Source organism: Drosophila pseudoobscura, chromosome 2, assembly GCF_009870125.1.
Source record: "Drosophila pseudoobscura strain MV-25-SWS-2005 chromosome 2, UCI_Dpse_MV25, whole genome shotgun sequence".
NCBI classification, from domain to species: Eukaryota; Metazoa; Arthropoda; class Insecta; order Diptera; family Drosophilidae; genus Drosophila; species Drosophila pseudoobscura.
The window spans coordinates 7,511,310-7,526,562 of record NC_046679.1 but is presented as its reverse complement, the minus strand read 5'-3'; the positions used below and the strand labels follow the sequence as shown (position 1 = coordinate 7,526,562).

The 15,253-nt window shown below is 47.1% G+C and overlaps 1 protein-coding gene across 3 annotated transcripts in view; it reads right to left on the bottom strand.

Annotated features, from left to right (window-relative positions):
• Window positions 1–264: 264 nt before the first annotated feature.
• hth (Meis homeobox homothorax) overlaps window positions 265–15,253 on the bottom strand; it is a 106,745-nt gene continuing 91,756 nt past the window's right edge. For 2 of the 3 annotated variants that reach the window (XM_003736317.3, XM_003736316.3), the window contains exons 11-14: window positions 11,184–11,332; window positions 4,574–4,650; window positions 1,856–1,914; window positions 265–1,651 (exon numbers count right to left, since the gene is read on the bottom strand). In XM_003736317.3, the coding sequence (XP_003736365.1) occupies window positions 1,491–1,651; window positions 1,856–1,914; window positions 4,574–4,650; window positions 11,184–11,332 (446 nt within the window). In that variant the 3' untranslated portion in view covers window positions 265–1,490. The remainder of the gene's footprint in view (window positions 1,652–1,855; window positions 1,915–4,573; window positions 4,651–11,183; window positions 11,333–15,253) is intronic. The other variant, XM_003736321.3, reaches the window with a different exon arrangement.

The window sequence follows — 15,253 nt, the reverse complement described above, 5'->3', positions numbered from 1 at the left end:
AATTAGAATACATAAATAAAAGTACAGTGTAAACGTAAGCATAATTTATTATTAATATTTACGTATACATATATTCAGAGCTACATATGTATATGCCTATGCCATTTAGTCGTTAAATCCATACATATATATAGTATATATTTCTCGAATCGGTCCATGTGCTTCAGTTGGAAAATAATACTACAAAATCCACACACAATGAAAATAGATCTCAAAACAAATTCCATTCAAATCAAAGGTTTCTTTCATTTTTGTTTCTTGTTTTTTTTTTGTAAAAATTAAATTCCATTCGTTTTTTACTTAAGTGTTGCAAGGCGTAAAATTAGAAAACAATTCAATTTATTTAAAATTAATCGTCTAAACGTAGGATCGCCTATAGATAGGGTTCTAGGTGTATCGTATCTATATGTACTCATATGTATAGTTAGTTATCGGTTTGTTTTTTGTATGTACATATACATATGCATAAAGGGGGGGCTATATAACTGACAACTGACTCGTTACATAACTAAAAAGTAACTAAAAACTAGCAAAGAATTCTCCTCTCCTCTCCACTCCACTCTCGATCTCAATCTCTCCTACTATTCCACAAATTATATGCTCATTCAAATGATTTATATTCAAAAATTGATCAAAATTTCTCCTGCTTTTTGTCTGCTGCTGGTTCTGGTTCTGGTGCCTGTTCGGGGCGTTGCGGGGCGGGGCATTTACTAAAATTCAAACTAAAATCTACTCAATTTCAAAATGAAACAACAAAATCGCTTTAATTTCTGGTGTGCTGTGTTTCAGTTTGCGCCTAAATTCATGCTTTAATAAAAATGTTTCATCTGCATTTTTCAACCAAAAAAATTTGCATTTCAAATTGTTGTGGCTGTGTTTGTGTTTGTGTGTATTTGTATCTGTATCTGTGTGGGTTCTGGCTTTCATTTTGTTTTATTGAACTTATAGCTAAGCGTTCCATTTTGTTTATGCATAAATATCTTCGTTTTTTTCGCTTTTCTGCTGCGTTATTTATGTTTTTTGTTTTTGTATTTGTTTTTTTAAGGTATACACACAAATAGTTTCGTTTCTTTAAAATTGTGGTTTCCGGTGTTGCTTCTCCGATGTTGCTACTGATGTTGCTTCTGGTGTTGCTTCTGTTTCTGCTTCTGTTTTCTGCTTAGCGAATATCATTTTTTAAGATTTTACTACACTTGTTCTTTGCTTTTTTGTATTTTGTTGCTTTTCCTATAACTTGACTGATATTGCCACTTGGTTTTTGGATGGGATCGGAATGATCCAGTTCCATTCCGGGGTCCTCTCCATGTGTCCTGTTGCTGCTGCTCCTGCTCCTGCTGATGATGATCCGCGCTCCGTTCCGCTGGGTAGTAGTAAATTTAAGCTATGATTTTGGCTTGTTCGCTGTCGGCCAGCTGCTCGAATCCAGCGATTGGCTCAGCCGCCTGTCCGACCGCTGCCTGTCCGACCGCCCCTGTCGGCTGGCCGCTGCATTACAAGTGCTGGCCGTAGTATTCGGCGGGCGGGTAGTGCGGATAGCCCTGATGGAAGCCGGGATCGCCGGGCGGACGATGCATCATATGCGCCTGGCTGTCCATCATGTAGCCCATGGCGTCGTGCCCGTAGCCGGAGGGACCTGGATGCGGTGTATAGACTGTGGATCAGTGATCGTCGTATCGTTGTGGCGAAAGAGAAGAGAGACAAAAAAAATGCGCATAATTAGAAATTGCGGTCGAAAGGATTGCGAAAGAAGGAGAGCTGACTGGATCAGCTCTCTTAATTCTTAATTAAATCAGCGCCATTTCATAGTTATGGATATTTTTCGATCGAAAATCAAGTAGTTCAGAGCGATAGTTACCTGCACGATTGGATTGATCGATCATCGGCTGGACAATTCTTCGCCGCGCATTGATGAACCTGTAAGTAGATCAAGAAGAGAAGTCGAGACCGTTTTAGTGGCTTTATTCGTTAATTAAACACAAACCAAAATCGAAAAACGAGATAGAGTCGGAATCGGTATTGGAATCGGAGACGGGGTTGGAGTTGGAGGCCAGACCCAAAGCTGGAGCTGGACCTATGAATTATGCATGAATTGGCTGGGATTTGCCGGGATGGCTGCTTTATGTGCCCAACTTAGCCATAAACCAAACCAAATCTCCGCCAGAGTCACACTTTTTGCTGCCATGCCACGACCAGGCCGGGCTCTGGCTCTCGGCTCTCGGCTATGGGCTAGCCAGATCAATGGGCCATGCCGACTCTGGTTATGATTGTCGTTTAATAAATGCAATAAGAAATAATAAGCAGTTGATCCAGCTACTGCGTGAAGGATCAACGGCGACACAGAAAAAAAAAGAGGAAAATGATTAAAGCAAAAAGCCGCCACCGGAGTGACAGTCACTTGGCTCTGACGATGTACCAGTCACAAAAAAAAAGAAAAGAAAAAACCATCCAGCAAACAGCAACAAAACACGGAAAAAGACGCATCGGTTACAGATACAAGGCGAGTACAAGGCCAGCAGCAGATACAGATACAAATACTCGCATTAGCCGAAAAGAACGCGGCTCAAACAGTTGAACAGTTAACGGAGGTTAATGCACTCCATGACTCCTCTTCAACGAAATCCTCTTCGTTCTCCATCTCCATCTCCGACTTGGACTTGGACTTTTCAATTTGCTGTTGATTTCTGCTGTGTTCGAGCTCTGCTCATTTTAGGGCGGAAATTGTTGCAACGCCCTGAAATCGTTTATCAAAACGACAAAATGGAATTGAGTTCCGTTGCCTTCTCTTCTTTTTTTTTTTTTTTCTGAAGATGCAGCAACAACAGCAGACGATGCGGGGCTTGTAAGCTGCAAATCGATTTGGCCGCTGGCCCTCGCTGGAGTTGATTGGACTGATTGCAACAGAGTTCGAGAAGAAGAGATACAGATACCCGATACAGAAACAGACACAGTTGCAGATAGAGTCTCCAACTTCTAGTTAATATTGGATAATAATGATGATGGTAGGACTCTGCAGGACATTCGGTAAGCGTACATTTGCCGAGTTATTTATGTACTTAGGCCATAATTATAACTTTTTCTTTCTGCAGCTGTACGGAGTAACTAAGCGTTAATATTTAAAACTTGGCCACTGAGAAAAAAGCGAAAAAAGCGAAACTTTTTCGATTACCAAAGTTCCTTGGGCCGTCTGCCATCTTATTGGGTGTTAATGGACTTTTCCTCCATCTTCATATCTATCTCCAACTCTGCCTTTGCCTCTGCCACTGCCACTGCCTGGTCATTTGAATTGCTTCTTATGCAGTGTTTCTCCCTCCTCGATGTGGCTGGACTTGCCTCAAATTGCGCAAAATAAATACACATTTAGAGGGAGATACGCAGAAGGAAGGCCCTTGGCTATTCCCCCGAGGATTAGAGTCCTGCCAGCCTTCTTTGGCCCCTCCTCCCCCTGCAAAGGTGTCGTCCGTTAGCCCATAAATAACCAAAAGTGTCAACATTTTATTTTGCTATTTTCTGCTTAGGTTTTTCCTTTTTTCCAGGGCCATCCTCCTCACTCCATCCTCCTGCCTCCATCCGCCGGCCCTTTAGCCATCTCTCTACGCAGTGTTGCGTGCCTAAGCGAAACGGGCAGGACAGGATGGAACAGGACGGGACAGGGTCCTGTCCAGGTCCTTGCTACTATTTGTTAATTTGCAGTGTGCTTCAGTGAGCGCGAAATTCAATTTAATTGAGCTGAGTGCCTGCCCGCCTGCCTGCCTCCCCGCCTGCCTGCCTGACGCTGGTATCCCAGCGTAACCCCAACTCGATTCAGTCCCCGATCCTGCCTCCTCTCTCTCTCTTTCTGTGGATAAAGCTCTCACACATTTTTCGCTAGATTTTATTATGGCCTGTCCCTGCTTAAAAGCATTCCAGGGCACATCGGAGCCGGCCAAAGCCAGCTGCATAAAAGATTCAGCAAACGCTTTTAACTTGCTCTCCAGCTTTCTGTGGCAGCCCCTCCCCCCCTGCCGCTCTCCCCATCTCTGCATCTCCATCTGGCAGAACTTCTTTCGTATTTGCAACTGCACGAGGCAGCTTAGGCAGCCAGCCCTGTCTTGTCTTCTGCATTGGCTGTGGCAGAGAGTGTCAAGTTCTGCAGCATGTCGCATAATGTGTAAAATTTGATGAAGTTGCCCTCCTCTCTATATCTTTTTCTTTGTCTCTGCCTCAAGCCTAATGCACTTCTGGATCTCCCTAGGATTTGGCTTTCAGTCTCCTTCTATCCAACTGTCTGTCTGTCTCCTGTTCCGTTGCTTATGGGGCTGCTGTAAAAGGTAACAAGGCCCATAATTTTGTTTGCCACATTCTTTTCACCTCTCCGGCCTGTGGCAGGTTGACTTTGCCACTCTCAACTCTATTTCTGTGGCGTGGGCTGTCGCCTCAACCACTGTGTTCTTTGAATCCCAGAGCCCTCGGGCCTCACAGGCATAAAGCGGGTAAGTAATGGCTCTGTTTATTATGATCTTAATAAAGCAGATAACACCATTTCGATCTTGATCTACATCTTTTCCTTTATCTCTTATCCGTATCTGGTACTTACCAATTATTCACTTGCAGTATCGTTAGGCCTGTATCCTGGGCCAATTGTTTCTTCTGGTCCTCCGAGGGGTAGGGATGCTGCAATTGGAAAAACCAGAGAAAAACAATTTAATAAACAATCCATAACTAAATCCAAATAAGGAGAATGTTTTGGGGGGAGGGGTAAAAACTGCTACAGGCCAAAATTTACAATCTATCTATCAGGCAGGGAGGGGTGGAGGGGGGGTGAGAATCGATCAATCATTGCCAGCAAACAGCCACCATAAAACCGAAATGGGAACCTGTCACCCCGGGACCAGGGCTTGGGACCGCCTCTGCACTTGAAATGCTGCACAAGAGAGTGTATTTTTCGGCTGTTGTTTTTTTTTATCAGACGAGAGTGCACTCCTTATCAGCAGTGCCACTCAAAATGTCCTCAATTTGCTGCCGCTGCCGCTGGCCGGGCTGCACAGTGCGTGCGCTTGTCTAGCGCCAAATGGGCAAACAAAGGCCATGGGGAGGACTGCTTGGGACTGCTTGGGACTGGGTCTATGACAGGGGCTACTTCCCCATAAATCTTGCAGTCGACCCGCCGACACAGTGGCGTCAGTGTGCAAACAAACCGAACACAGAGCCCGAGTGAAAGTGCTTCCCTCTCTCTTGCTGTGGAGCTGTGGAGCTATGGAGCTAGGGAGCAGCTAATCTAATCGTTTGTCCCGGGGGCTGGCGCTTATTACAATTTGTTTTATTTGCTTAGTTGTTGGCTGTGCACTTTCTGTTGACTCAACGATTCCCATTCAACGATTCCGATCGCAACACACATTTTCACTGTACTAATGATTGTTTCGGCGAGGGGTTCTTGAACGCAGGCACCGGCACCTGGCTGGCTGTCAAAATTTCTAAGGATCTCTGGCGGAAGTTGCTGTCAAACGGTTTGGCTTTGTTTCGCCCTCGAATCGGGGCATCGCTTTGCGCGTGCTCCGACTCCGACTGCGACTCCTGTCTGAGGTCCTGCCTCTGGCTCTGGCTCTGGCTCCGGCTCTGGCCTTTGTATTAACCCTTGATTGCCGCAACGTTTCCGGCAGCTGTGGGCGTCGCTTCAGCTTTTGGCACTCGTCACTGACGACTGGAGTGGAGTGCTCCGACGATAATTGTGATTCTATAGAGCCCTATCCGAGAGGGTTGTCTGCCAATGCAATTTGCTTGGGAGCGGAGCTAAGAAATTGTTTGGAAATTTACGGTTTTATGTCTTGCGCTCGCCCTACCCCCTCCCCCCACGAAAATATATGAACTGTCGTCTCATGTTTTGGGGGTTATATAAGGATTGCATGTGGCATGTATTCGATGGCCAGTGGAGAGGAGAGTCGTAGCCAGCAATTCCAATCGAAATGTGCAACGCTGCACATCCTTGTCTCTCTCTGCCTCTGTCTCTGTGTCTATCTCTGTGTCTGTGTCGCCTGTCTTCGTCTGTCTGTCTAACTGTCTGTCTGTGTGTATCTGTGTGTCACTGTGTGCCTGCATGTCCTGCCTGTCTGTAATGCAATTTAGTAGCCGTTGTAGTCCTGCCCTGACCACACACTCCTCCACACCTCCAAAGGCTTGGCCTGTTTGGGAGCTCCTTAAATGCATTTGCCTTATTGTTTGTGTTTAATAAATTTTACGTGTTGTCTTGTTGCTCCTGCCACTGCTGCTGCTGCTTCTCTTGTTCGTGTTGCGTTGCGTTGTCTTGTGTCCTGCCCCGGCAGCAATATTTGTTTGCTGTCTTGGCCAGGTCGAGGCCATACCCCATCGCTCCCTCTGCCACGCCCGCACTCTGACTCTGGCCAACAGCAAATACCAAAACTATATGAAATTTGCGTATTGACAAATAAACGTAGAAGCCATGTAAATACAATGGACATGCCAATGGCAATGTTCCACCTCCTCCACCTCCTCCTGCTGTTGCTGCTGGTGCATTTGGCTATACTCCACTCCACCCACATACTTGTATATGTGGTGTATAACCGTAAAATGTCTAAGAAGTCAGAAGGCATAAATTACATGCAGGTAAATTAAAACGGAATTTATAGCATACTTTGTGGCGCACATCTATTTGCAGAGATGGCTCCAGGGAGGTGCCGGAGCGGCCTGGTTATTGATTTGATATTGCGGACAACAAAAGCCAAGACAGCTGCCAGTGACAGGGCCAAATGCAGGCTGAGATCGTTGTGGTTTTGAGCGGAAAGAGCAGCCAGTACACGTTTTCAGATGGCTTAATAATCACGACAGTTTGTCTCCAGAACTATCCCACATTTACATACGATATATGTACTTTTATCACTGGCTGTATTTGCCAACAAGTTCATTGACTTTGCCCGCCTCTCTTCCTGCTTCAGAATAGTATGCATTTCATTTACAAAACCTTTCAATTCCACGCCTACGGATATCCCCAGGGCTTAGAGCACTTTTTCCCCTGAATCGTCGTCTCTTTAAGCGTTTTTCTTTCAGCTGCACTTTGTTGCACCAATTAGACTAATGAAAGCAATTATGCATTTCGCACACACGCACACACACAAAGCACACAACCACAAGCACAGATGCTCGTACACGGGCTGTACACTGTAGACCGGCGAGTGCATAACATGTCAAGTAGAAACAAAGTCCATTTGGTTTATTAATTTACCATACGACAAAATAATTAATTACTGTCACGCCTTTAAGTTGCTTTTGCCATGTCGCCCCAGCCCCCATTCCCCAGTCCCAGTCGCAGTCCCTAGCCGCCGCCCTCTCCTCGTCTCTGCCACTGATTTCTGCTGTCTTGCTGCCTGGCTGCCTGGCTGCCTTGTGCCTTGCTGCTGTCTCTGTGTCTATGTGGCAACTTAACTCGCTCCACTTTTTCCAACATATTTTCACTTTGTTGTGTGTTTATTTAAACTTGGCAAATGAATTTAAAACAATCATCGCACAGAGAGAGAGGCAGAGAGAGAGAGACTCCTTTCCCCCTGCTGACAAGTGGCAGGCAGAGGGACTGGGATTGTGGCAGAGACACAGAGGCTCCCCCTCTTCATTGGGCCTCGGCCTGGGCCTGGGCCTGGGCCCAATGATGTCAACATGACTGCAGCGCTGTGACACATGGCACAACAAGCCCAAGAAGTCGAGGCTGGCCCCGGCTCGGTAATGCACACACGTACAGCCACAGAGCCATAGAGCCAGAGCCAGAGCCAGAGCCAGAACCAGACCAGACCAGCGATGCCGACGCCATTAACAACGCCAAATGCGACGCCATTTGTGAAACAAGCAACAACAACAACAGCAAATTGCAACGACGGCGTTGGCGGCGCAACGTGAAAATTGCATTGCCACAACGAAGAAGGCGACGGCCTCCGCCTGTTGGCCATTATGAAGATTTTTTCCGTTGCACTGCATGTCTAAACAAAGCCAAATGAGTGTTTCTCTTCCACTCTTGCACTCTGTGTGCCCCAGGGGCGCGGGGCAGAAGCGGCACAGATAAGGTGGGTGAGAGAGGGAGAGTCGCCGAGCACTAATCGCAATGTTGTCCACATCCCCAACCTCAACATGTGGCAGGGAGAGAGCGGCAGAAAAGAATCATAATAATTTGCAAAAGCCACAGGAACGGGGCATTAAGTTATGAAGATGCCCTACGCTTGGCAGCAGGTCGTGAACCGCCGCCAGAGCCGAGAAGGGGTCAAGGAACAGTCAAAGGTTCATGTGGACGTGGGGGTCTCCCATCCAAGAGACACAAGACTTGGATAGTTTTGCTTTTATTTCTCATTTTTAATTGGAAAGTGCTCCAGGGTAGAAAAGGGTTGATGGATTGTTCAAAACATGTGGCTCTTTTCAACACTATTCCATATCCCATCTAACCAGAGCGATAATTTCCATTGAAGATGGGAAATATATTCATAATTTTCATACCCTTCTCTGCCATCTTTCTGTCTCTGATTGATGGATGTATGTACTTCATAGAAATCTCATCAGAATCCTCCTCTTCTCCTTCGCTCGTAGCGCATCGCGACTTCGACTTGAACCGCCGCCATAAACATGCCACACACTAAGCGCCGTTGCAACATGACTCGCTGACAACAATGCAACTCTTTCACCGCTGCTGCACCTACCTAGCCCCCTACCTCCCCCCTTCAACCACCTCATATCTCGCACTATGGCTTCCTTTGGCCATTTTGCCATGGCTTAACGTTTCGCGCTTTGCGCAGTCTTTTTTCGGGGGTTGCAACGGCAACGGTTGCCGTCAAAACGTAGGCCCAAAACGGAGCCAGACAACGGCGAAGGCCGGAAGAAAATTGCATGAGAGGCCGGGGACGGCGGCAGGGGCAGGGGCAGGGGCAGGGGCAGTAGAATGTGAAACGGGAATGGGAACGGACCTGGGGCATATGGGCACATGGACACATGTGGCTGGCTGTTCGAGTAGGCGGAGCACGCGAAATTAAACTTTTTTTTTCCTTTTCCTTCTTTCTTTCTTTATTTTTTTCTGTGTGGTGTTTGCCCGTTGGTGTTGCTGCCGTCCGTTGCCTTGGTTGCAAGTTGCTGTTGTTGTTGGCTGTCTGCAATGCGCGCCAAATGTAAACAAAATATTTGCGCGCCTGCCATAATTATGGCAACAACACTTGCAACAACAACAACAATCAGCAATAAGCAACCAAGCATTACCCTCAATGCTGCCGCTGTCTGGCTGCCTTTTGTTTTTTGGTTGGCCAGTCGCCGCCGCTAACCCAGCCCCAAGTTGCAGCCCCCTCCCTGCCACACTGCCACACAGCCATGCCATGCACTTCATTAGCACCATCATTGGAGTCGTCGTCGTCGTCGTCGTCGTTGCGGTCTTATTAGGGGCCTGCAACTGGGTCTGGGCACTGGGGGGTTCGGTTTCTTAACGACATCGTCGCCATTGCCGACGACACATATCCGTCATGGCCGCCGTCGCAATACACTTGTTAATTATTTCAATTGAATGGCACTGCTTTCCCCTTTGCCACCCCCCTCCCCCCAATACTATAAGATGGTGATAAATCAAGCTGCCAAACATTGCATTATCTCAAATCGAAGTCTTTGAATACGAAATTAAAGTTTCCAACGCATGGGATATGTCGAAAAACCGGCACAAAAACGAAAGAAAACAATTTCCCTAATGCGTTTGAAAAACTGTTAATGGCATTAAGCCGGGGACAAACGGAATCAGTCAAGGATATGCAAGCGCCGCCTGCCTCCTGCCGCCTGCCGCCCGGCCTCGGCCCGAGGCTGAGGCTGTGGCTGTGGAAAGTCGAGACGCTGCCGCCGGGCAAACATGAGTGATGCGCCGATTTAAACGGCAATTCATCAATGTCAGCCGTGGGGTGGGTGTGGGTGTGGGTGGTTGGGCTAATGCCGCTTCCGTTGTTTTCCTTTCCCAGAGGGTGGCTGGGTGCCACCATTTTAAACTGTGCTAACTTGGATTGGTCCTGGTCTTGGTCCTGGTCCTGGCCTCAACTTTAATTTCCGATTTGCTTGCTTATCGCCCTCTTCTGCCCAGAGTCTGGACAGGGTCTGGGTGATGGTCAGCGCTGCTGCTGCTGCTGGTCGTTAGCTTTGGCCACACATTTACAAAATTCCATTAAGATTTTTATCATTTTACATACGCAGCCAGCAGACAGCAGTCGCAGCCGCAGATACGGCAAAAAAGAGTACCCCAGCTAATGGTCAAATGGCCAAAAGAACGTAGTTTGAACTTCCTTGACCGGCGAGCATAAAATCTTATAGTTTTGTTTTGCCTTTTTTCGGTCAGATCAACCCTTCGTCTACCTTTGCCATTCGGACATCCTTTTTTTTGGTTGGTCCCCTCAAAGGATACCGGCATCCTTCTGCTTAACATAAAGTGGCGCATAACAAATCTGTTTATTTGTATTACACATCCGTTGGACTGGACTTCCGCTGGCCAGATCTGAAGGCAACTTTGAACTGCAGTTTGAATAGTTTTTGCCTCCGTTTTGGCAATTTGTTTTTACTGCCGCATTCAGGCCGAGGCCGAGGCCGTTTAGCCAAGCTCTTTGATGGCCCCAAATGGAAATCTAATTGGACGCGATGACCGAGCAAAGAAGCTGCCTTTCAAAGGGTATTCTCGCATTGGGATGTCGTAAATGGGATGCTTGGGTCTTAGAGTGAATGGACTGCGGATAAGGACTTCGATTGAGTCACGCAGTTGAGGTTTGCCAAGTGGTTGCCCGTGCCCCACAATCTTGTTTGCATTTGCCACCCTAATGGCCATATAATCAAGGTTCCAATGGCGCCTCGCCTCGCCTGCTATCGTTTACATCATCGCCCGTGCAGCTCCCAGGCCCACCCCATTGACGCAGGCCATTCATTGGGAGGGAGCCAGCCCATGAGGTAAGGTAATCTTATCAACCTGCCACGCCACGAAAAAAATACCCACTAACTACAAAGTGGGCACTGGTGCTCCCTCCTCTTATCAGTTGAAGCAGCAGTCGCTGGGACTGGGGTTGGGGCTGGGGCTGAGGGTGGGCCTAGGCCTAGGCCCCAGCCAGTCAGAGATTCCCGTGGAGATCCCGATAACATCTCTGACGTGTGTGCGCCCCATTGGCCGGAATCTGGGGGGGGCTATGGCTATGGCTATAGTTTGGACTCACCGTTAAATGCTGAAACAGCCACGCTCTCAATATGTTGGTTGCTACTTTTGGGAAAATGCCACGTTTCTTTTGGTTCTTTTTGCCGCTCGAGTCGTCGTCCTCCTCGCCGGTGCCCTCGCCACTTCCTATGCTGGCGTTGCTGGCATCACCTGGAAAAAGGAAAATAAGTTTCAAGAAAGATGAGTACACTGCTCGCTTGGGTTCTGTTCTACGTTCTATGTGTTCTATGCGTTCAATGCCTATGTCAATGTTGTCCCTACTCCACACTCTGCCCCACAGCATCCATGCATCCAAGGGAGGGGGAGGAGACGTGTCTCTGGTGTCTCTGGTGTTTGCTCTGCTGGTTTATGGCTGTTTGTCAAGTAGGCATAAAATTACTTTACTAGCCATAACGATAATCATATGGATGACATTGTTTGTGGCTGCCGTTCAAGACACTGCAGGTCACCGGACTGGATCTCTCTCCGGCTCTCTGGCTTTGCTTTTGCCTCCGACTTGGTCTTGTTTAGAAACAAAATTAATATTTGTCAGGGGTCGACTGTTGGCTGTTGGCTGTTGGGAGCTGCTTTGGCTCTGTCTCTGTCTCTGTTTCTGCCTCTTTTGGTAATGTTCGTGCATAATTTTTGGTTAATTTAAATTTTCCAGGCTTTTATCTTTTGGCTTTTGTTTGCCATGGCCAAATCCCTTTCCCTTCTCACACCCACACCCACACAGACAGAGCGTTTCCGCTTTCGGGCTTTGTTTTCCCTCTCATCATCATCATCAGCACTAGATCTCTTTGGATTTTGTATATTTTTGTTTAATATTAAGTATGTTATTTGTGTGTTTACCTAAAGTTTTAGTTACACTTAAGTAACTCAAATGGTAGCCCCTCAAACAGGAAGCCCAAATCGCTGCGCAAATGCAAACAAAATAAACCAGAGACTCCACTCCACTCCGCTCCGCTCCCACCCCTAATCAGAGCATTGCATAATTTCACGCTCCTCGGCATACCCTTGCTCTGCATTCCACCCCATCATCATCACCATCACCATCATCGTGATCATCAGATTTCGGGCCAAAACAAATATTTCCCAACACCAAACATGGTGCGCTGCGTCGCCTATGAATGTCTAACTTGGCAGTAGCCATGAGGCCTACCACTGCCACCACCACCACCACTGCCACCTCCTCCTCAGATCGGTTCGGTTCAGGTCTTTGTTCCTTGAGTGGTTCATAAATTTTCCATGCTTTATCTTTTGCACAACACCTTTGGCATTTGCTTTCGCTCCACCTTCACTCTGGCTGGTTTTCATTAATTTTTCAGTTAACTCATTCATTAATTTTCACACTCGCAGGGAAAATCGTATATGCACAGTAGCCAAACACACACACACACATACATGCACAATCGGACCGACACAGACACGGACACAGACGGACATGGTGGCAGACTTCACGCCATTTTGCGTAAACCGGAAGTTGGTTTTGATTAATTTAGTCGCCGATGGAGACGTTCGCTCATTCGTTCGGGACAGAGAGGTGTGCTTGATTTTCTAAACATACCATAAAACAAAAGCTGATGGTGGTGGGCATACCAAATACAAAAAACATAAGCCAGAAGAACATCATACGCGCCTGAGAAAGAGCAGAACAGTGGATACCCTCCTCTGGCTCCCACTCATATTTTGACCCCAACAGAGCCACTAACCCCACACCGGAAAAACCCTCCGAGAGGAGCCCAAAGAGAAGCACAAAAAAAGGCGCATTGCATTAAAAAGTTGTAAAATTAATTTACCAAAAACTTCAAAAAAAAAAAAAAAAGAACAAAAGAAGTTCCCAAAACAATCACTTGTTGGACCCTTTCTAGCGCCTCGCCCGCTCCGCTCCGCTCCGCGACGCTCTCTGGGTTGCATAATTTAGCAATTATGGAAATGCGTCGCCCCAATGAGATGGGAGCTGGAATGACCAACCGAATCTGAGCCCTGAGCCCTGAGTGTGCGGAGGAGTCCATTACGAGGAGAGTGCGCCCGCTCTTCTTGGGCTTATCGAAGCCTCGCTCTTTCGCTCTCTGAGCTGCACTTTAGCCGGGCCAACAACGCATTGAGCAAATGCTGCTAGCTGCTAGCTGCTGGCACTTAACAACTTCATTAAAAGTTGTTTATGATCCTCGAAATTGATTATTCCACTCGTACGGAAAGCGGAGGCTCCGGAGGCTGGGGCCAGAGGAGGCCACGGACTGTGGCACTCAAATCGCGACGGGCGCGCGCTTAAGAAAACATGAAATTGATTAATGCATTTGCCTGCAACATGGTCAGGAGATGGAGTTGCAGATGGAGTTGGGGCTGCTACGAGACGACTGAAGATGGGCATGGGCATGGGTTGGGACTGGTATCTGCTGGTGATATGTAAATTCCTTCAAGTGGATTGCACTTTACGCCGACGACTCTCGATCCACCGCCTCTCGTCTTTCGTCTCTTCTCAAAGTAATTTCTGTGTGTGTGTGTGTTGGATTTCGGTTTGGTGTGTGCTCCCATTTCCATTTCCATTTCCAGACCCAAACACAATTAATCTTTGGCAAGAGCCGCATCTTCGGATCTTCGCATCCCAGCCCCAAGACTGCTGCTTATTATTGTTATAATAACGATGTGCAAAAGCACTTGTGCCACTTGAGCGGGGCACTCGTGTAACAGGAAGATTAGGACGGTGCCCGGTGCCCAGTCCCCAGTTGGCAGAGGATCGGATCGGTGCGTATCTGGGGCCGCCGCCAAGTGCCTCGGGATTCGGGGTTTGAAGCTTTCCAAAGTGCTTTTCGCTGTACGGCGCTGTACGGGCGAGACCGAGACCGAGACGATAAAGCCGCTTGCATTTTTCTTTTAATTGAATTGTTAAGCGCAGCGCAAAACTTAATTAATTTCCACTATAACTTTGTCGACTTTATGGGGGCCCAGCTCCGACTCCAGCTCCACATCGACCGGCTTCTGCTGCCCCTCAATTCCCAATAAGTTGTTGCTGCTGCTGTTTTTTTTTTTTGGGGTGGAGGTTGGGTGGCGGGGAAGGGGGAAATAAATTTGATGCCGTCGCAATTTTCGTTGCCATTTCTGTCGTGGGCGGCGGGTGGTGGTTCGCTCTTGTGGCAAGCATTTTTATTTATTATTGGCTTAAAGGACGAAGGATGCAGGCACCAAAGACGCCATTTCAGAAGCATACAGACAGACAAACAGACAGACATGTGTGCCTGTGTGTGTGTGTCGGTATTGTTGCAAGAAACCTCCAGAACCAAAAAAAAAATAGAATAGTTTCCACAGTTGTTGGTGGACTATGCTCTGCTTGCCACATTTTCATGTTTGTTTTCTGTACTTCGTTTTCCTTTTTTTCCTGCTATTTTTTTTTGCTTTTTTGTTGCTGCCTTCTACAATTGCGCAAAATTCCAATTTGCAGTAAATTTTGCGATTTTTCCTTTATACTGACATACAAAACATTTTTAGTTTCCTGCTGGCTTTTCCTTGCCCCCCCACCACCACCACCACCCCTCTCCTTCTTCCAGGGAATGCAATTATAGAGTAAAGCTGACAAAACCCAAACCAAATGCTTGGAGAAGGTCCCACGATTGATTAAGATTTCTGTACAGATCCTTTAGCCTTCAATTAGGTCCCAAAATGTTTGCTTTTTGTATGAATTTCTCTCGGAATAATTCGAGAAATTGTAGAAATAAATATCTATGGATTCTGCATAAAATTCAATAACAAAATGCACTTTCCGGACAGCAAAAACAAACAAATTGCTTTTCCAATGTACAAGAAACAAACAGAGGGAAAGAGCCAGAGACCGCCAGTGAAAAACAGAATGAAATCGAAGGAAGAGCGACTCCCACTCTTTTGGCCTGGCAAAATATTTCCAAACTACTTGACTGTGGGGCTCGAGAGGGGGAAGGGGGAGAGGGTGGATTCCGAGCAGTTTTCAATTAGTTTTTAAATAAACTTTTCCTCACAAAATGAAAAACGCCAAATGCTCTCCTGCCCCCTTCCCTAGCCCCGCACTTGCCACTCGTCCAAAGAAAACTTTCCATTTTCGTGGCGAGTGTGAGTTTT